The sequence below is a fragment of the Lycorma delicatula genome, chromosome 11 (genome assembly GCF_047948215.1).
Source record: "Lycorma delicatula isolate Av1 chromosome 11, ASM4794821v1, whole genome shotgun sequence".
NCBI lineage: Eukaryota > Metazoa > Arthropoda > Insecta > Hemiptera > Fulgoridae > Lycorma > Lycorma delicatula.
In genome coordinates, this window is record NC_134465.1 from 24,519,041 (window position 1) to 24,541,865 (window position 22,825).

General features: G+C 30.0%; 1 protein-coding gene across 7 annotated transcripts in view; it reads right to left on the bottom strand.

The window, feature by feature from the left end:
* The window catches only part of LOC142332570 (uncharacterized), a 61,762-nt gene extending 42,939 nt beyond the window's left edge, over positions 1-18,823 (bottom strand). For 3 of the 7 annotated variants that reach the window (XM_075379065.1, XM_075379064.1, XM_075379063.1), the window contains exon 1: positions 18,572-18,823. In XM_075379065.1, coding sequence (XP_075235180.1) covers positions 18,572-18,636 — 65 coding nt within the window. In that variant the 5' untranslated portion in view covers positions 18,637-18,823. The remainder of the gene's footprint in view (positions 1-18,571) is intronic. The other 4 variants (XM_075379062.1, XM_075379061.1, XM_075379060.1 and 1 more) reach the window with 2 other exon arrangements.
* Between the last annotated feature and the right edge of the window lie 4,002 nt (positions 18,824-22,825).

The following is a 22,825-nucleotide window of genomic DNA, read 5'->3' on the forward strand; positions in this document are numbered from 1 at the left end:
AAGATAGTAAATGGACAGTTACCAAGAATAGACCCTTAATCTGAACAATCGAATTTTAAAATCCAATTGGTTGGGAAAAAACCATGAAAAAATATGCGTCGATTAAAAGAATTATACAACAATCTACACGGTTCTAATTTCATTTGAGGGTTCAAAGTGGACACGTTCGTAATCTTCATTTTCTGAATTACTGATATAGTAATATAAATTAATTATTTATTCATTAAGTAATAATATATAATAATAAATTACTAAAGTTTATGTGATCTTTCGTTTTAGTAATTATATTTAAACCAATCTTATGTCATCATATTGTCTCGCTGGCTATATACTGGTTGGTGGAATTAATTACTTCAACCGTGTACTGCGTGTATTTGGTGTACTTGTCATAACTCGTTTTTTTCATCCGACATGAGTTCGACTGACTTAATCCATGAGGTGCCACGCGAACAATATGCTGTTAGGTTTTACACAAGCCAAAGGGATTTTGCATACTCCCCAGGTTTTGCGTACAGATACATATCATCCTCATTCATCCTCTGAAGTAATACCAGACCGTGATTCCCGGAGGCTAAAGAGAAAAAAAAAATTGCGTAGAGGATCATGAAATGTCTCTTTCATTGCATTAAGTGACAGGGAAGATAAATGGCGTTGTCTAAAAGCGATTTGTTGCAATTCCGCTCGTTTAATAAAACGGTATCTGTATGCAATACAGCAGTTTGAAATTGGAAGTAGTTGATATCCTGTACGCTTGAAGTAGGCAATATAAAAGTTTACGTTGAATTCAAAGCTGAAATTCGAAAAATTTGATATGGGCAGTACTTTAAAACTGACAGGAAAAACTTTGTATAGAAAATGTATCGAACATGTTACTACGTAACTCTGTAAATAATAGAAGGGAATTGTCTAAACGTGGAAGTACAAAACTTATTTTATCAAGGAGAAAATAAAATATGGGTAGAGCTTACCGTCAGAATTGATTGTTGGCAGGAATTTTCAGAAAAACAAAGAACGTTTTGAATTTGCTGTTCCTGATCGAACGAAACCCACGTTACTAAGTATTATAATATCGTGTATTAGACGTGCGAAAATAATAGCTGATTGTTGGCAGAGATACGGTTACAATTTTACAGATCAAACTGTTAATCATTCGATTAATTTTTGAGATCCAATTATTGGGGCGCATGCAAACACATTTGAGAGTTTATCGGTAGTGGCGAAGAATCACAAGAAATGTGGTGCATAGAAATCTACGCTAACCCACAGAGTTGGTGTAGTGGTGAACGCGTCTTCCCAAATCAGCTGATTTGGAAGTCAAGAGTTCCACCGTTCAAATCCTAGCAAAGGCAGTTACTTTTATACGGATTTGAATACTAGATCGTGGATACCGGTGTTCTTTGGTGGTTGGGTTTCAATTAACCACACATCTCAGGAATGGTCGAACTGAGACTACAAGATTACACTTCATAAACACTCATACATATCATCCTCATTCATCCTCTGAAATAATACCTGAACGGTGATTTCCGGAGGCTAAACAGAAAAAAAGTGATCTACGCTAGACTTACATTTGTGTTCATGTAGCGCCAACGTAACATCAACAGATCCCGAACGATCAAATTTTGTACCGCATCGCTTTATTTTGGCTTCTTTATTTTGACTTCAGTAACAGTGAATACATGTAAGACTTATTTTTTACTACTATACAACAGCAATTTAGGACATTTGTCCGCTTTACAAATAAGACCTCATTGCAAAAAGGTAAAAAAAAGATAAGTTTCCCTTTTTATGTATAAAAATGGAAAAAAGAAATTTGATATGTAATGACACCTATTCACAATTGTTAATTTCTATTAGAAATAGTAGAGATAGGAGATAATTAAGGTTCAGAGGTCCTTGTTCAGTGCTAAAAGTAATGTGATGTAAACAGGTCTGTTTCCTTCGTGCTGAAAGCAAATGGTTTTGGCAATAACTCGTTAAAAATTGCATTTAATAAAATAAAAAGAAGGTAAACAAAAATATGTCAAAAATTAAAAATCCAACTGTCTGCAGAGTTTGGCAAGATAGGTGGGATGGGTCGTTTGATCACGCACGTTTAGCCGTGGGTCGAGAGGAAGTTTGGCCAACTGGAATTCTGGTTAACACAATTCCTGACCGGCCATGGGGTCTTTCGCTCATACCTGTGTGGACGAAGAAGAGCTGAAGACCCCTTCTGCCCCTATTGTTGAGATGTAGACACGCCTGAGCACGTGATAGTGCTCACGGAGGGACGAGGAACGCCGCGGCTGTACTGCCGTAACTGGGAATCTCGAGATAGGGACCATCGTAGGAACGATTACGCAGTGAGGTGGACTCTCACACAATGTAAAGTTTTGAAACTGCGACGGATTTTGTGTCGCGAATACTTCTAATGAAATATCGGGAAGCGAGGGACAACTTCGCAGTTGTTCGCCCGTGCTTGCAAGGTGCGCGGTGATGATGAAAATTGCGGGGACTCTCAAGCCCCTGAGCTAAAAGACTGGGTCTCGGTGGGGCCGTCCCTTCGGGGGTGTCCCCGTTAGAGGTAAAGCACAAAGGACCGAGTCCCGATTGCTAGGTGATGGAGGCCGGGAACGGCACAGCCCGGCCAGGGGTTTCCCTCATCTGGTGGCTAGAGGCGAAGACATCTCCCGGAACCGTGTTCATGCTTAATAGGGGGTCCGGGAGGGAGGGATAAAAAAATTAATCTAAATATATGTTTTATTTCTGTAAAGGTATTTTTTTTTAAATATTTTGTCAATTAATAATATCACAATGTAATCTGTTTTAAAAATCTTTCACCACGTATGTAAAACATTTTTATTTAAATATCTAAAGTATTTAATTTTCATCGATGGAATATAACCTATCTAAAAACTAAAACATTTTTTGAAGAATTTCCTATAATTCACAATTATTTTACGATTAGGTAATTTTAAAAATTTAACAGTTTTTTTAGCATCTCACTTTCCTGGTCATAGCTAAACACCCTGCTATAATAGCTGCAGCTAAAAATAGAAAATACATAAATTGGATAAGAAAATTGGTCTTTTTTAATTTTTCGGCTTTAAGGAGGCATGAAAAAATAATTGAAAAATAAACTGGAAATAGTATGTGAAATAAATTTTTATCCTAATGCTCCATGGTCCAAAAAAATTATATCTGTCAGACAGATGCATATAAGCCAGTATTAGGTCGTATAACTCTCGACCCCGATGACTGTTTTTCTTCAAATTAATAGACATTAATATACCTGCAGGGGGAAAGAATGAATTATTTTTTTGCAAAAATGGGAAAAAGAAATGAAGATGTTTTGCCCGAAATAAAATTTTAAATCTTTTTCCTATAAATATTTTAAAATTTGTACTTCAGCAAAAAATTATTCTTACAAAAGTGGAAGGTTTTTTATCAAGATCACAAATTATCAAACATTTTTATTAATATTCATTTTTCTCCCCAAAATATTGTTATTTTTTTTTTTTATTAATTATAATTAGAAGATAAGTTAATGGGAATGTTTTTTGTCTACATTTCCTATATTAATAGGCTTTTAAACCATTATAAAATGTTTTTATCCATCCCACTCCAATCTGTGATAAAAAAATATGGTTTTTTTAAATTTATAAGTAGTTCTTTAAATTTATTTTAAATAAAATCCATTTTGCAAGTTATCTTTGCATTTCAAATGTAAAATTTAAATATTTTTATAGATTAATTAAAATTAAGGTGTTAATTTACCATTTTTTAATTTGTTTTAAAATGTTATTTTTTTAAATTTATTATCACTACTTATGGATTATTATCTTAAAAATTAATTTTACCCAGAAGCATTCCCTTTAGTATAGGATACCACAATATGAAAAAAATATCGCATTTTCAAATTTTTAAATGGTCATAACATATTTTGTTAAACAATAAAGTCATCAAAGTAATATAACCACATCTTTACTGATGGGAAAGCTCCCAAAATTAATAATACCGAAAAAAATTTTTTCTAATTTCCCATTTCAAATCAAGTTTAGTGAATATTTTAACCGTTAAAAAAACCTGACGCATGAGAACCCAAAATTTGAAAAAGTCGAAAAATTATTTTATGGAATTTTGATGTTAATATAATATTAAAAATTTGGTTATAGCATTATTTTGTTGTGCAACTTAGCTTCATAAATTAAAAATAAAAGATTGAAAAATATTCATAATGAATTTAAATGTATAAACAATTCATTACTGTTTTTTTTTCCTTTAATCGGGAAAGAATTCATAAAAATTTTAAATAAGGAAAACTGTATTGGCAGAAATTATTTAATTTTCGTAATAAGAACACGCGAAATTAAATTATTATACGGTAAAATTAAATTACTAAAAATAGTCAGAGAGGCACGATTGTTTATGTATGAAATAATCAGAAAGATTATACTTGACCTCGTCGCAGTTAAAATACAAGTGCATAGTGACGAACAAAGGCACACTTTATATCATACTAGTGACCATGAAACAGCTGTGGCCATGGCAGTGAAAATAAAATATTTATTTCTCTAGCGTTCCCCCACCACCAAATTAAAACATGTTTCATGCTGGCAGTAGACCATATAAAAAAATGTAATTTTTGAAAGATAAATATTTACATGCAATGATGTCATAATATTATAATAGTTTAAAAATAAAAAATATATATATAATTTGAAACATCTGAAATAATCAGCATTAGTAAAGTAATCATCATTATGATTAGGAAAAGGCATAATTTTATAACGCCGTTCGATTTAAAATTTAATTTAAAATAAAACTAGACAAAATGATTTTCTTGTGCACAAGCTGCGCAGTAAAGAATTAGTTAACAAAAAAGATTAAGAAATGCATATTCATAACTGAATACTGTATTCATTTTCATTATTGATATGTATTATACATGTAATACGAAATGAAAACGATTTTTTTCTTCATTAAATTATCATTTCAGTTTCCCTCCAAAAACTTAGTGGGAAAACAAATTTTAAATATATTGTTTATTTATTTTATTTTTTTTTGTAAATAGATCAATGTTGTTTAAATAACCACAAAAATTATAACAGTATCAATACTTCTGTACTTTATACACATACACGTAAAAACCTAATTGCTCCCTATGTAGCTTTATTTTTTTTTTAATTTTCGAGTTGTAATACAAAGAATTTGTTTTATTTGTGTGCCTTTCCTATCCGGTTCATGAGAGAATCTGTAAATATATTTTGGGTAAGTATTTCCTACCTTATCTGTTTTAAAAAATTACTCTATAAATATTTTGTTTGTAATTTATTTTGGTCAAATAAAAAACAGGAAAAAACTGAATTGTTAAGAAGGAAATAGAAACAAGGAATTAAGAAGGAAATAGAATGAAAAATTATTCATATTTAACCTGTACTACTTTCTTGTATTAAGTAAAGGAAGTATTGCGAGTGCGAAATATTTCGGTTTTCAGATTTCAACGGAAATATCTATTTTGACCATCCCTGAATTCATTTTGACTAGTTTCGGCGTGACGTCTGTACGTACAAATGTACGTATGTATCTCGTACAGCTAAAAAACGATTAGCCGCAACATGCTGAAATTTTGGATTTAGGATTGCTGTAACATCTAGTTGTGTACCTCTCCTTTTCATTGTAATTGACTGGACCAAAAGCATCCAAAAAAGCCCGAATTCTAAAAAATTTGAATTTGCTCTTTTTCTTAACTGCAGTAATAAGCCCTAATCGAGACATTTTCAATGATATAACATAAGTGGTACTTATTTTCATTGGTTTTAGAGTTTTAGCGAAATAAAGTTTTATTTAATGAAATATTTTGATCTTGTAAGGGGAAGGCAAATCGGTTCGAATCAGACTTCATTTTCTGACTTTTTTTTAATTTAAATATATTGATTTATTAGCAGTTATTAACCTCTGCTTGTAAAAACAAATTACAGTAAATAATAATTCAATAATTTCAATAAAAATAAAACATGAAAAAACATAAGTTATTTGTGAAATAAATTTTACTCGTATGTAATTTTTAAAATGTGTATATGTAATTTAATAGGCGTACAATAAAGTTATGTAGTGTTCTCATCAGATTTAATAAAACATATGATTAAAAATAAAATCTTAATTAAAAATTATAATTTAGAATCGTAATTTTTATTTATGCATTTGTTCAGTGTACTTGATAATAAATATCGCTATAAAATTTCGTAACCTTCTCCTTTTTCGTTTTTGTTTTCATTTTCTCGACTATTACATCATAATAATTAAAAAAAAACAACATAGAATTAGATAGATATAAGATATACATTTATTTAAAGAGTAATAAAGGGACTTTTACTCTAACCTAATATTTGAGGTAAGATTGTTGAATTAATAATTGTATAAATATTTAATGTTAATAAAAATTAATATTTTAGCAACTGTGTAACTGTAAACTTTTATTAAAGTATTGGAGGGTATCTCACTTCCAAATGAAATAAATTTAAATGAAATGCAGCAAAAATCTGGACATGTAATTTATTAGGAGCACAAGGAAGTCATGTGGTGTCCACATCAGATTTTATTTAAAGAAATAAAAAAAAAATATAATCAAAATTATATACATTCCTTTTTTTATAACTTTCAAGAAACAGATTTTCTATAGGATGATTAATGCAACCTGTAGATTAAATGAAGAGATAAAAAGGAGATAGTTTTATAAATATTTCCAAATACAGACGAACAATTATAAAAATCTCAGGACAGCTTTTGTTTATCCTTAGACAATTTTCTTTCATCAGTTTTTTGTCTCCATACAATAAAAACCGACTACATTTTTTGTAAAATGATATTCGAATCTAACTTCCTTTTTGAATAATCTCTTTAACCCGTAATTTTTCCGATTCAGTAAAAAAAGTGTTGTAAATAAAAATTTGTTCCAATAAAGTTTATAGATGAGTCAACTAGTTGAAAAACCAATTAACTTTAACAAAATCTTAAAAATAGTAAGTAGTTTATTTTATGCACTCAATATTTTTCTCCGAAGAATCGTGTTTTAAATTGAATGGCTTAGTAACAAACAAAAACATAGTTTTTTGAATGGTGAAAATCGCAAAGCTTATCAATAAAAACCATTACACCCGAATAAAATAAGCGTCTTGGAGCGATATTACAAAAAAATATTTGTCGGTCAAATTTTCTTTGAGTACACCCTCAATACAGCACGATATTTTATCGCTATTAATTTCAATTTTGGAACAGTTAAATCGTTGGTTACAAAATTATTGCGCGACATAAAACTACGCGATTTCAACAACCGGTAAATATGTAACTTGAAAAAACTGAGGCTGACCATTCCTGAGATGTGTGCTTAATTGAAACCCAACCACCAAAGAACACCGGTATCCAAAATCTAGAATTCAAATCCGAATAAAAAAATTACCTTCATTAAGATTTGAACCTGAGAACTTCGACTTCGAATTCAGCTGGTTTACCATTAGACCACCAACCAATCGTTAAAATCGATTATTATTTTGCTTAGTTTTGTAAAATTATCGCTATTTTAATGCTTCTTAAAAATTCGTCTATTTTGTTATTTCTTTTTTTATATAGAAAAAAAAATTTAGCTTCATTAACTGAAACATTATTTTATTTTTTTAAATGTAAAAGTAACTTGATTAAGTAAAAGTAACTTGATTAACGATTTTTTATAGATTTTTCTTTTCGGCGCAATACTAAAAACGTTGCAACAAGTTGTATTTTAATACTATAATTAATTATTACAAACAACCTACGGAGTTTACGTTTTACTTTTGAACACTGAAAATTGTTATCTTAGTTAATTCTTTCTTCATTTTTAATTTTATTCTTAAGACATAAGCTGCGTTCTCTCAATTATAATAGGAGAGTAAGAAACAATGCACTTAACTGTTTACCTTTCTATTATATTTTTAAAATTTCCTTGATTATTTTTTTAAGTAATCTATTAAGACCCTTATCCTTAGCTATACAAACCGCTAAATTGGTTATTTCAGATTACATTAACCTTAAAGAAACTATTCAAACAATAAAAAATATGTAAAGCAAACCAATGATTTGTGATTATGTTATTAAGGCCAGGAAGCCAAATGATTTGTGATTATTTCGTTATCAAGAACGGAAACCGTAATTGAGATTTTAGTAAGCATACCAAACAATATATATCGATTTTTTTGAATATTCTGTACAGGTATATGCGTACATTTAAATAATTATATACTCACTATTTAAACTGTACTTTGTGTTGCTTTCCATGTGCGTCGTCTTCTTTTAGAAGCCTCAAATCATGTAATGGTTAACTACTACTTAATTTTGGTAAAATTTATAATTTTGGCAATCTAAATTTTCTGAGATTTATCTTTCCCAGAACAAATTTTCTCTTTGTATTTTAGGTAGAATTCATAAAATCTCTACTTACTGTAATGGGTACCATGATTCATTCAACTTTCGAAAAATTTCGACATATCTTTGCGTTTCACATCCCCCAGACCCCAAAACCGCCGTCAGCTCAAAAGTTTATATTTATTTTTCACTTTATTGTAGACACGATAACTGGCGTAATTTTGCGCCAATCACTTTCAAATTGTTTCTTAAAAATACCTTGTTTCAAAATCTCCGTCGTGCTCCCCTATTTCCTCCCCCATGGTCCGCCATGAGGGTGGAAATAGGGAAGCTTTTTTGAAAAAAACAAAATATCGCTATAACTTTCTTATTAAGTAAAATATCGAATTCATTTAAAGTTCCTACTATTCTTTGGATAAGGGCCTACAAGTTATTAAGAAAAATGTTTTGATATCAAAATCAACCACCTTTGATTTTGATATCAAAACCACTCCCTCATTAGGGGGGTTAATTACAAACTTCTTTTCAACAAACAGAGTTAGTAATTCAATAGCAGTCAGTTATTAAATTATAACTCTTAATTTAGTGCGATTTTAAAAAGTTAGAACGTAAAAAAGACTTAAACGGAAATTATTTTGCAGTTAGTCCAAATATAATTTTTTCTAGTTTCTTTTTCTTTTCTCCCAATATTCTTTCCGTCTTTAGTCTTTTTCTCTTCCGACCGTGATACTTTGGTGTGATTCTGTTCATTCGTCACCGTTCCAAACTCAACTTTGTGTATTTTTTGTCTGAATAGATTTTAATCTATCATTTCTTGTTCTTAGAACTGTAGGTTTTGTAATTCTTTCTTCATTTGTTGTAGGTATCTACGGTTGCTCTTTTATTCCAAAATTTTAATGAATATTTGTTTAATTAGTCTTTTCTGTTTGTCCACTTGGTACCCAAGACAAGCCTGACCAAAGAATCTCAGTTTCCTACTTCTTATCACACATTTTCGATATCCTCTATTTCGTTGTACATTTCTTGGATGGATTTCAGTCTCTGTACTCATTTCTTATTTTCATGGGCCCAGGGCTGTTCTTCACTATATTTTCTTTAATGATTCCAAATTGATGAGATGTAACATTTCACTTTTGCATAAAGTGAAATGGTTATAATATTTATTAATATTATTTTTTTATTAATTTCACTTTGGCCATAGTTTAAATTATTTACAGACCTAAAAAAAAAACGGTTGCTGTTAAAAAAAAAATCTGTTAATAAAAATTGAAACTGCAAAATATTTCTTTCCTGACGGAAATAAAAAAATTGGAATTCAGAAAAATTTCAAAAAACTCGCTAGCTACTAAGTGTTGGTAACTCTATGATTACTGCTAGTAACAGTATTGTTATTTACTATGTTAATAACTATTTCTTCTCTCTATTATTTCCCACCTATTTGCTTAAATTTTGCAGATATATTTTTAAATATCAAAGAGAAATCAAGAATTATAAGTACACCCTAAAAATCTTATTTTATAAAATATTCCATTTAAACTGTCAGGTAAATACAATAGGATCATCTCAGAAATTACCTGTTAATAAATATCACTAACAATATTTTTGATGAAGGATAATTCTATATATATATATATACACTTTTTCCAACACACACACACACAGAGAGTAAAAGAGTTATTCATTAAATTTATTACAAACTTTCAGGACATGTTCTACTGATGAAAATGAAAAATGAGAGTTGATAACAAAGGTTAAGAAGCGATTCGTTAGCGAGTGTCGGCTATCGTTAGGATTCGCCCTGATTTCTGCACCTTGGATAAAATTAATCCAGACTAGAATCCAAATTAACGTGTATATTTAGTAGGTTTTTATAATGAAATCTGACCTAGAAAATTTAACAAGAAAATTTCTTCCATAACTAAGGAAAACTGAAACGAAAACTCAATTTATATTCATTGTACGAGAGATAAATTTTTTCCCCGCTGAAGATGATTCCACCAAAATTTGTCATATTTAGGAACGTTACATCAATAATAAACTGGAATGTTTTTGATCGGATTCGGATATTTTTTCCTAGTAGAAATAATTAATTTAAGTTATAATTTCGAGGCTCTAATTTGTAACGATCCTTCAGGAATATGCTGTCAAATTACTTTTATTCTAAAGAGATCTTCTAGATCAGGATTGATTAAACATTGGACGTCAAATCGTAATTCACAGCAATATGGCTTTCCTATTCAAGGAAAGCCAAATGTTACGTAAAGATAATATGGTAAAACAATAAAATAATGAATTTTAGTTGTAATTAAATTTAAATAATTATTACATAAATAATTATATAATTTTTTTTTATTAATTAACTAACATAAATAATAACAATGAGATAATATTTATTTTTAATTTCATCATTCAGACAGTATCATTAATAAGTAATTAAATAATATTACTGCATTACAAACCTGTCTGAAACATTTTAAAATTAATATTTTAATTTTAACAAACGAATTTTTAACAATAAAATATAATTTTAATGAAAATGTGCATAAAAAAACATAGGAAACACGATTTTTTCGCCAATTATTCAAATTACTTCTCTTGTATTTATTCAAAAGAGTAAAAAAAAAAAAAACAGAGACGGTTAATAAAAATTAACGCAAAGAAAGTTTAAATAAATCCATAAAAAAGAAATACGTATAGAAAAAAGTTGATTTTCCCAGTATATTCCCGGAAAAAAGTAACCAATAAAATAATACAGAGAGATCCAAAAGTCACGCGCATCAAAGTATTAATAAGAAATTAAGTAATAATATTTAAAGGTTTATTTATTTTCAAAAATATATGCTCAAAATGGCTGCCCTGTTCAATAATGCATGTACAAACCCTTTTTACCATATTTGAGGCAACTTTGTGGGGCATGTTTAAGCTGATTTTGTCAATCTCCGTGGTCATAGTGATCTTTAGTTACTCCAGTGTATGCCTTTCCTTTAAGATAACCCCAAAGGAAGAAATCTGGGGATGTCAAAGCAGATGAACGCGGGAACAATAATCCTTTATACTTGATACACTCGCCAAAAAAACTCGCGGAAGAAATGCATAATTTAATTGGACACCACATTGCCACATGCCACAATGCCATTTGTGGCATTGTTAATTACACCAGGACGGTGTAATTAACAATCACATTCGTCATCTTCAAGAAGCGGAATAAACAGTGTAATGTTATTTTGGTACACAACACTATTCACTGCAGATTAAAAGAAAATGTGGCCCACTATTCGACGACGTGATATGGCATACCGCAATCCCATTTACTGAAAGAGTAAGGGATTTTCAAGTTCTAGTGTTTTATCTGTTCATATAGCCGCTAATGTGAAACTACGCCTCATCAAGAAGAAAATACGGTCAAGCTCTTCAATTCTATGGTTGTCAACAAAGGACCGAAACCATATACAATACACTTCCCGCTATTCTTTATCCGGCTCCTTTGATTCCTGAACACTGAAAACATGATATGAACTTATCGCTTTCTAAGCTCTTTCATATGAAATCTGAGAGTGCGTTGGTTGAAAGCGAACGCTTCATCATATTCTTAACCTCAACCAGTTTAGCATCAGTTAAAACGGCCGGTCTACACCTTCTCTTCTTCTCTACAGGTGATCCATATTCACTAACACGATACAAGTAATGATGGATGATTTTTTTAAAACAGAAAATAAATTTAAAAGTAATCAAAACTGTTAACCGAGTTAATATAAACACATTTTCATTTTATTTCATCATAGAAAAATGAGCAAACTGTCTTTGACCGCCATGTCTTGGACCGTTTTCAAGTCATTAAAAATGTCAAATTGAAAGGTTTAAATAATTCATCTACAAACCATTAAATATCCCGCTTAAATCGATTATACCGCTTTCGCTGAAATTAATGATGTCCGATTTTTTTTAATTAATTAAAAAGTGATTTAAACTGTTAACCGAGTGGCAAAAACATATTTTCATTTTATTTAAGCGCCAATTTCAAGAAACTGTTGTGAAAAGGGCGTATCTCGGGAACGGGTGGACTTGGGCGGATGAAACTATCGGCAATCGTATTCAAAAAATTGAAAAGTACCCTTTCGTCAAAATCGCGTTAGGGTTGGGCTAGGACGCACCGTTTTCGAGTTACGCCCTTTTTTAAAAGTTTTGGATTTCAAATTGGTGGGTGAGTGGAAGGTGGTGCTCGATCTGGTGAAAAAATATTCTGAGGCTCTCGACCAATCAGCTCTCGTGATAAGAAACCTTAGGTTCTGGATCAGTTTATTGAAATCGATTACTGAAGAAAGGTTCAATAATAAGATATTATTTATAACCATCTTATTAATATCCATATACAATTAAGAATAAGCTGCTTATAATTCATAAGTTAAATGGTAAAAATTCGGTACAGACGAATTAGAATTAAAATAAAATACCTGCAAATGATTCTCTAGACAATTTAACTGTAATAGATAATTTATTTTTATAATTTTACTGATGACATACAATATAAAAACGATTATACATGATGCTGACCAGATCATCTGCTTAAGTACCCTTGGATATGAAATAACACGTAATACCTAGTGGACCCGTGCCAACAAATTTCAGCAGTTTACTCGTCAAGAGTAAATCTTCTTCGAAAAACACAAAACCTTTTGAAAAATTATTTTTGATGTACCTGCTTGGATATTTTAACTGCACTTACCTCTTCAAGTGAACATACACGGGACAAAGTTACGTATAATTTTTATCTGATATATATATATATATATATATATATATAAATCTAGTCGTGACTGTAAGTCTGTTAGTCTTATGCAAAAGCACTCAACCAATTGGACTGAAACTGAAGAAGATAGTTTTTATATCTGGAAAGAATATAGGACTATTGCTGTTACGAAATGTTTTACTATTTCAAAATGATGGCTAGTTTATGGGCTTGGGGTATCAAACGGATTACGTTCCTAGGTGATATTCAAATTTAATATAGCCAAACCATTGGTCAAGTCAAATTTGGAGATAAGTTATTATTTAATATTAAATTTTCTACAAAAAGGTATGTGTGTGCTTTTTGAGATATATCTTTTGGTTATCGGTAAAAATAGCTTTAAAAATGCGATAGTATATGGCATGTCGTCTGAAAAACACAGCTCTTGTTACTGTGCCCCTGACTCTATTGACTACACCTACCTCGGGTTACTTCATTATAAAATATTTAAAAAATAATACATAAATAAAACCTTACTTCGGTTTTCATATTAAATGAAAACCGAAGTAAGGTTATCCGCTCATGACATTTTTCAACTAAAGCTACGATCCGTGCAAATTACTTATTACCTTACTAAAGACAAGTAACAGCTACAACAACTAATTTTTAGATGACAACCGATTAATCTGAAACTGGCAAGCTTCAGATTACTCAGTTTCGAGTCCTCTGCTGTAAACGTTTGCTCTTAAATTGTTATCTCATGAGCATGATGATAATGAAGGTAGATGAGATCCAGTAGGCGGAGCCCTGATCGGCTAGTGATGAAATACAAGATGAAGCAAATTAATTCAAACTTCTTTTAAAGACTTATTTCCTGAATTGATTATTGTCATAGTATGATTGACATAGGGAACATTATCATGAAGTTCGTTCGAACTTCGCCGGTAAGAGTCCGCAGAAGAACTGGACGACACGGCGAAGTCAACGAACTATGCAGTTTGCAGTTTACAGTTCTAAACATGACCTAACCTAAAACTGAAATGAAAATGAGCAAAAAAAACAGGCATGAAAACATTATATTTCAGTTGTTAGATTTGTAATAAAGAATACTTTAAAAAATACCTCAAATTTTGTTAGACAACGTTTTTTTCTTCCATTTGATAAACCGCAGGACTCGAATATGTAATTTTTTCCTCAAAAAGGTGGCTTTAGGAATTGTACCACTAGGTAGCAATATTTTATAGTACTAGGTAGCATATAAACACTTCAATGATAATATACTTGAAAAAATAAAATTTAAAAGAAACTACAGCTTGTTTTGATATTAATTGCTTTTATGTAAATGAAAGTACTGAAGAAAAATGTGTTCTTATCGCGCCGCTAGGTAGCAGCACTTGATATAACTAGGCAGCATACGAAAAATTTTTATTCTACAATTAAAACTATTTGAACTAATTGATGGAAAAAAAATCATTTAATTATAATACAAAAAAATTTCGACGGATACGATAAAAATTCAAGCTACACTTAGAAAGCAATAAGTGCAATATTACATCACAGATCTTCAATTCGTGAAGGATATTATAATAGTTTTATTAAAAAAGTAAAAAAATGGTATGAAGTATATAGTATGAGTATGAAAAATATAACTATCAAAAAAAAAAAAAAATTAGCAGAGAAATTCAAAAAATATATATTTGATTATTATAGAAACGCAATAAATGTTAATAATAAATCCGTTTTTTAATTCATTACAAAAAATAAAAGAATAATCTCAGAAAACGCAGTGATATCCACAAAAAAAGTACAATTAAATTGTAAACCGTACGGTAATAGTCTGCTAGGTAACAAAATGTTATGTACAAGACTATACACTTCATTTACACTCATACATATCATCCTCATTCATCCTCTGAAGTATTATCTAAACGGTAATTACCGGAGGCTAAACATGAAAAAGAAAGAAAGTAGGTAACAAAATGTTACCTACCTAGGAAGTCAAAGTTCCAGCATTCAAGTCCTAGTAAAGGCAGTTATTTTTACACGGATTTGAATACTAAATCGTGGATACCGGTGTTCTTTGATGACTGGATTTCAATTAACCACATCTCAGGAATGGTCGAACTGAGACTGGACAAGATTACACTTCATTTACACTCATATATATCATCCTCATTCATCCTCTGAAGTATTATCTAAACAGTAATTACCGGAGGCTAAACACGAAAAAGAAAGAAAGAAGGTAACAAAATGATCCGTAATGGTCAGGAGCCGAGTGCATTTGAAAAGAGCCGAGTGATGCCGACAGGAGCCGAGTGCATACTTAAGAAGCTGTGTACGGAGCTGCTGAATCGTCAGGAGCCGAGTGCTTACGAAAGGAGTCGAGCGAAATGTAAAGAGCCGAATTATGCCGAGAGGAACTGTGTGAATCGTACGGAGCCGAGTGAACCGTCAGAAGCTGTCTCAACACCATGGTTACTAAAATTAGCGAGGAGTGAAGCGGTTTCTCCACCGAAGTATAGTAAATAATATAGTAATAATATAAAAGTATAGTAATAATATTCTTAATTATTCTTTATATAATAATATAATTTAATATTATTAATTTAATTAGTACGGTAAGAATTTCACAGAAAACAGAATGATAACTCACCGGGTTGTTCTACTGGTGAACACGTCTTCCCAATCGGTTTATTTGGAAGTCAAGAGTTTCAGCGTTCAAGTCCTAGTTAAGGCAATTACTTTTATACGGATTTGAATATAAGATTGTGGATACCGGTGTTCTTTGGTGGCTGAGTTTCAATTAAAAAAACATCTCAGGAATGGAAGAACTGAAACTGTAAAAGACTACACCTCATTTATACTTACACATATCATGTTCATTCATCCTCTGAAGTAATATCCGAACTGTAATTCCCGGAGGCTAAACAGAAAAAAGGAAAGGAAACAAAAAGAGGTAACAGAATGATACGGATTTAAAAAAGGTGAGAGACTATATTTCTATTATCAACATATGTTATCAATTTAGAATTTTCTTTAAAAAAAATACATGTTAAATATATGTAATAAACAACAGATATATAATAATAGATAATAAAAAAGTTTAATCGTTCCATATAAGAAAAAAAATTGTTATAAAACTCTTACCGGTCCGATTTCATTTATTAAACAACGTATAATAATTGTAAATGTGATACATATTAGATATCATTTTATTTATCATAATACTTTCAGAACGCCAAAGAAACTACGCTAAATTGTATTTTTATATATAAAAGATACGGTAATTAACGAAGACTAAGTAAATAAGTAATCTTATTTACCGTTTCTAAAAAAAAATTAGAATATGAAAGAAAGTAATGTAAAACGCATTTGTTTGATTTTTTTTTCTATTTATATCCTTTAGTTAAAATATTGCGTTAAATCATGCATTCAATGAAATAAATCGAATTTTCATCACATTGAAAACTGAAAACCTTAAAATAATGTTGAAAACTTAAAAGAAAATACGAGTTGTAGTGAAATATAAGGTGAAAATTACTTTCAAAACAAAGATGTGATTGCAGAAAAGATGTTGAATCACTAATAAGTCAACATGTCATATAAACGCTAATAGATGTTAAATTTGTGATAGCAAAATTATAATTGTCAAATTTAATCAAAATTCTGGTAATGACTTTATCCTATCCTGCGAATTATATGAATTTGTTTAATCAATGAAATCGAGCCGGTAAGAGTTTTGTAACAAATTTTTCTATTTTTTGCCAAATTATATGGAACGCTTCAACATTTTTTATTATCTAATGTTGTATATCTATTATTTATATATTTAACATAAACAAAATTCTAAATTAAAATCAGAATTTGATAACAGAAATGTAGTTTCTTACTTTTTAAGAGGATGAATGAGGATGATATGTATGAGTAGCGTAGATGAAGTGTAGTTTTGTACATTCTTAGTTCGATCGTTCCTGAGATGTGTGTTTAATTGAAACCCAACCGCTAATGAATACCGGTATCCACAATCTAGTATTCAAATCCGTATAAAAGTAACTTTAAAATCCGTATAAAAGCCTTTACTAGAATTTGAACGCTAGACTTCGACTTTTGACTTCGAAGTCAGCTCATTTGCGAAGACGCGTACACCACTACAACAACCCGGTGGGATTTCATTTTGTAATCTTTCTTTTTCCTCTTTATCCTCCGGGAATTACCGTTCAGGTATTACTTCAGAGAATGAATGAGGATGATATGTATGAGTATAAATTAAGTATACACTCTTAGTTCGATCATTCTTGAGATGTGTGGTTAATTGAAACCCAACCGCCGAATAACACCGGTACCCAACATCTAGCATTCAAATCCTTTACTAGGACTTCATCATTTTGTTATCTGCAAGACTCTTACCGTACGGTTTAAAAATTTATTGTAATTTTTTTGGATATGTATGTTACTAAATATTTTTAAGGGAGTTTAAACTGTAATACAGAATTCTTATTTAATTTCTAACATAAAAACTAATTAATATAATAAAAGAAATAATTTACACTATTTAATTATATATTGAGAAAAACGAAATTGAAAATTATTTTTTAAACATTACGCTGTTGGTTTGATTGCTATTACACGAAAAACGCTATATTCCGTTATAATTAATATAATTAATTATATAAAATATAATTAATAATTAAAATTAATACGATTGTACAATTTTTTCTTCAATTTTTTTTTATATTAACAATTAATTAGTAAAATTTAATTTTACGTATTTCATCAGTTTCAACTAAAATTGACATTATATTTTTATAATCTTTGTTAAGGTGTGGTTAAAGCTTTCTTGACAATATTCGTCTAGTATTTCATTTACAAGTCTGCTAAAGTGAACGCAAAAGTTTAATCCCCAAGCCATATCCTGTTCTTTTATAGTTAGGTAAAAAGTGAAAACGAGACAAAAACATAAAAAAAATTCATACTTTAATCTTGGTTTTTATTTCATTAAAAATATAAAAAAAACTTCAGATAATAAAAACTCTTTCTAAATTTAACAGGGATTACATAAATCGAAGAGTTTGAGAGCTACTAAATACATTCTCTTCGTTTCAGTTTAATAAACAAATCTTAGGTACTTAATGCAGCCAAGGTTTTTTGCATTACTTGGGTAAACAGCATTCATATAAAAAAGAAAAAATCGGTCGTGTAAAGTTCTTGAAATTCTTGAAGGAAAGAAAGAATATTAAAAAAATTTGGGATCGAATTTTGAGCTTCAAATATATGAAGTTATTTTTTTTGGTTTCGTATCAAAACAGCACAATTTTTTTTATTTTTTTATTTTTATAAAATTACTAAAAATGAATTACCATATGTTATTTTAATTATGTATTTTATCTTAATTATTTAATTTAATAAAATGTCATTAAAATATAATAAAAGTTTAAAAATTCAATAAATATTTTACGAAATATTACTTACGGATGTGATAAAACATGTGATATAACACACAAAAATAACACTGATATAAAATACGTTGACTTCATAATATTTATTACCCTTGAGAAAAACGTTCGTAAATAATTAGCAAATTATAAATAAAACAAACTTAAATTAATTAACAATACCAATCCTTAGCTTGCTTTATAGCTGAAAAAAATTCAATAAGTTGAACTCAACAGCAAGATTACAAATGTTACTACCAGACTGAGTTAACGATAAGTAAAGAACATTTTGTACGTTCACTTTTATACTATCCGTTCTAACTTACATAAGTAACACGTCATATAATATTGTATAACTTCCTTTGTCATAAACCGAGATATATTATTACCATAAAATCAATTTCTTATCAAGTATAAAAAAAAGATAAACGTACAAGCAAAATAAAGTGCACTTCTTTAACTTGTAACGACTAAGCTCCTTTTAATTTGACTGCTATTAATTACTATGAAGTAAAAAAATATCAAAACAATGATTATTTTTTTCTTTTAATAATTACAATAAAAAAAAAATTAATCACTATTTTCAGATAATAGAGTTAATTTAATGTCATGTTTCTTTAACTTCAATGTTTTATTAGCTGTAATCGTTATCTGCTTTAACGCCATGATCAAATAATAATAATAGTTTATTTGAGTTTTACACTATCTTCAAATTAAAATTTACTACCCCTCAGTTTAAATCGATGGTATTATAAGACTGATCAACGTGAAACTTCAAAATATCAAAACGTTTGGTCATAAACTTGCACGCAGGAAGGTTTTACTAATGTGACATATGATGTATCTTAATAAATATAAACAAAATGTGGTGAGTTGGGTCATGTATCAACACGCAGCAAAAACTAGTGAAAATAAATTATGAAAATTTGTTCACATATTCTTTTTTTTTGAGCACATCATTGGTTTATCCCCCCGCCCCCGCACGGAGCTGGATTCCCAATTACGCATTTATTCAGCTACAGAGGATGCCATCGCATCCTACCTACATCGCACTACCTCGTCGGGAACTAAAGTTCCCCTCGTGTAGGCGGAACCGGTCTTTTATTATACGCCAGACCTCTAATGAGAGGACCCGCAAGGGATCCCCCACCGAGACTACGGTCTTACTTGCTCCCCCATATTGAAGACACAAGGAAGTCCCCGTCCAATTCCCGTTTCTAAATTCTAGAAATTGTTATCTAATTCATGGCATTTTAGCTTAATATTTTTCTAAAGATCCAAAATTTTTACCTCTAGTTCTTTAGCCCTTACTTGGAAACACTCTGCAAGGTATGCACCCGTTTTATTACATTTTTTTTGCAAGAAACGATTTGGTGAAAACAAACACTATTAGTTGGATGACAGCAAACTACTGAAATCTCTTTTAAAACTGTTCTTCAAGTCCTTATAGACGTTTAACAATGGGGACAAGTTAAATTCACTGTCGTCTACCGTTTACTTAGTAATTGGGAAATGCTTGAGAAATAATACCATCTGTTGCTATGATATCGATAAACCAGTTTTGCTTTATACGAGTTTACAGGACCCATCATTTTATCGATACTTGTCTTTTCCTGGTATCTCCACGTTTAAAGAATTAAAATTTTCCTTGATATCTATAAAAAAGTTCTAAATCCACCAGCCAGCAAGAATTATTTCATCTAAATTTTCATCTTTACCCTTATGATATTGTTTTCTTTCTACAATCAAGCTTAAAAAATATAAAATGCAGTCAACCCAACTTGCCACTCCCCTCGTATCTACTTCTTTTATCTCTCTTTACTTTTTCTTAATCTCACCTTCCCTATCAAATCTTTCCTAAGCTTATTATATACATCAAAGACAAAGATTAGGTTTTACTTAAGTACTGTAAGATAAATGGAACTGGCTGGAGTACTGCGTTCGAATGTACAGATCGCTATCAGAACGAATCAAACGAGTACATTGAATTTGACCTTTTTTTTTCTTACTGGTATCGGGACGTATCAAAAGTGTTTGACTAGTAATTATTGAATATCTTCTCCGAATATTCAATTCGTATTCGATTCTTTGAAGAATTCGATACTGCCTATTTCTACATATCGGTATTCAATTGGGCCGCCTAACTGCATTGTAGTAAACACACACAAATTCTGTCGACGAACATAAGGTGATGAATTCTGTGATAAACTAATATTGAATAAACATACTATGAAAATTAAAACCTTTCTCTAAGAAATGTTGTCTGACAGAAATCTAATTGTAATAAGTAAACTGAAATAAAATTTATTGTCTATCAATAAAAACTGTAAATAAACAAATAGATTCATTTTGTCATAAAAAAAACATCTTATTGAACAGCAGAAGTCATGTTATGCTGAGTTAACAACTATAATACAAGGTGGCAAAGATAATAATGGTGGCCAAATTAAATAAAAAAACAATTTAAATTTATTTAAACAATTTAATTTGATAACTTTATCAAACATGATAATTAATTGTATGATTATACAATTAATAATTAAAATATAACACCTACTTATCAACAAGCTGTTAATGCGTCCTAGCGCTTTCGGAGACGAATTCCATCTTCAGGAACTTAATTTTTTTTTTTATTAACTAAACCTTTGTCGTCGTGAGTAGAATTGTTACGTAAAATTTGTAAAATATATAACAGTGTTGTCATATGTTAAGATTGCGTCGACTTAACGTTGTGTCATAATGAATGTTACCGTTGTGGTAAAATAGGAGGGAAATCGTATGGTCAACTCACTCTATAGTTATTGTTTAGTATTTTTTTATATAATATATCATTGTCAAATCCTGTTTGTTCATTTATTAAATTTATCAATATTAAGTTACATATGGTACTTTTCGAAATTAGTGGTCATGTGAAATTATGTTGATTTCTATGGCAAGTGATTGTATTTGATTTCTATGTCAAATACACAATGTCTTCCTTAAATTCTATATGTACACGGTAAAAAATTGGAAAAAGTCACCTAATTTTTAATTTTCTTCAATCGCCATGCTTCGGACGGTAGAAGATGTAATTTCCAGCCGCCGTCTAAATAAAATGGAATTCCTGAAATTAGTTCTAGAGTTCCGACTGAAATACTGCTAGGAGTGCTATTAAGACCGTGAATATTTTCATAAACAAAAACCAATCAAAATAGTCTCTTCTACTGGACAAAGAAAGCACATGCAAATGCCAATGTTATCAAAGATGCTTTTATTGCCAACCAAATTTGTGACGGAACCAATTTAAGAAATTATCCTGAACACTCACACTTTTTCTGCAGTGTAATTACAAGGTTTGTTATGAATGATAGTGGAATATTCTAGTTCACTGCGAATTAAGAATCTGTAAAATGTTAGACACTAGTTGGAGTTTGAAACGGTCTTGTAATCTAATCGCTTCAAGTCATTTAATCACGCTTTTAATCACCTGCGCTTCGCTTTGCTGACAATCCAATTCACTTTTTTTAAATAAAGCTTGTCGTTCACTAAGACTCCCGAGATCACTTACTTTGTGTTCAGTTCTAATAAGCTCATCACTAACAGAGTAATGATCAGAAAGATTGGTTTTTCTGAAGAATGAAACGAGAAAGACCTTGTTCAAATTTAAAGGCATTTTGTTAAGCTGTGTTTAGGAAAATGGAAGCTCATACAGTTTGATATAAATAAATAAATAATTTACCAGATTAATTATATTGTCTTTTTTTCATTCACTCAACAACAAAAGATTTTTAAAAAATAATAACAAAGTAATTCATTGTAATTAGGATATAATTTGCATTATTAAATTATCTTATCATATTTCTATGATGCTACTTTTAATATTTAGACTTAAACGTAAAGGTATAATAAACGAGTATTTTTTTACCTTTAATTTGCGGATTATTAATATTTATTCATATGAAAGTATATTGGAAAAATAAATAATTCTTAAAATAAGCTAATATATTAAGAAAAATATTATTGGATAATCGTACTGTCTCCGTCGCTTACCGAGTAAAAAACATTTCCTGTAAATGTAGAAAAAAATAAAGCAAATAAATAAAAAAAAGAAAAACGTTAAAGAATCCCTCAAAAAAAAAACCAAATTAAAAAACGTCAATAGTAGAGTAAAACTTCTAGACACTACTTAGATTAGTTTTTGAATTTATTTATAATTATATTGGTGATCCTGACCCATATGGGAACACATCCATCATGTAAAAGATGCGGTCGCCACGCCACCCCCTCTGAATCTAGCTCTTTTGGACTTTAC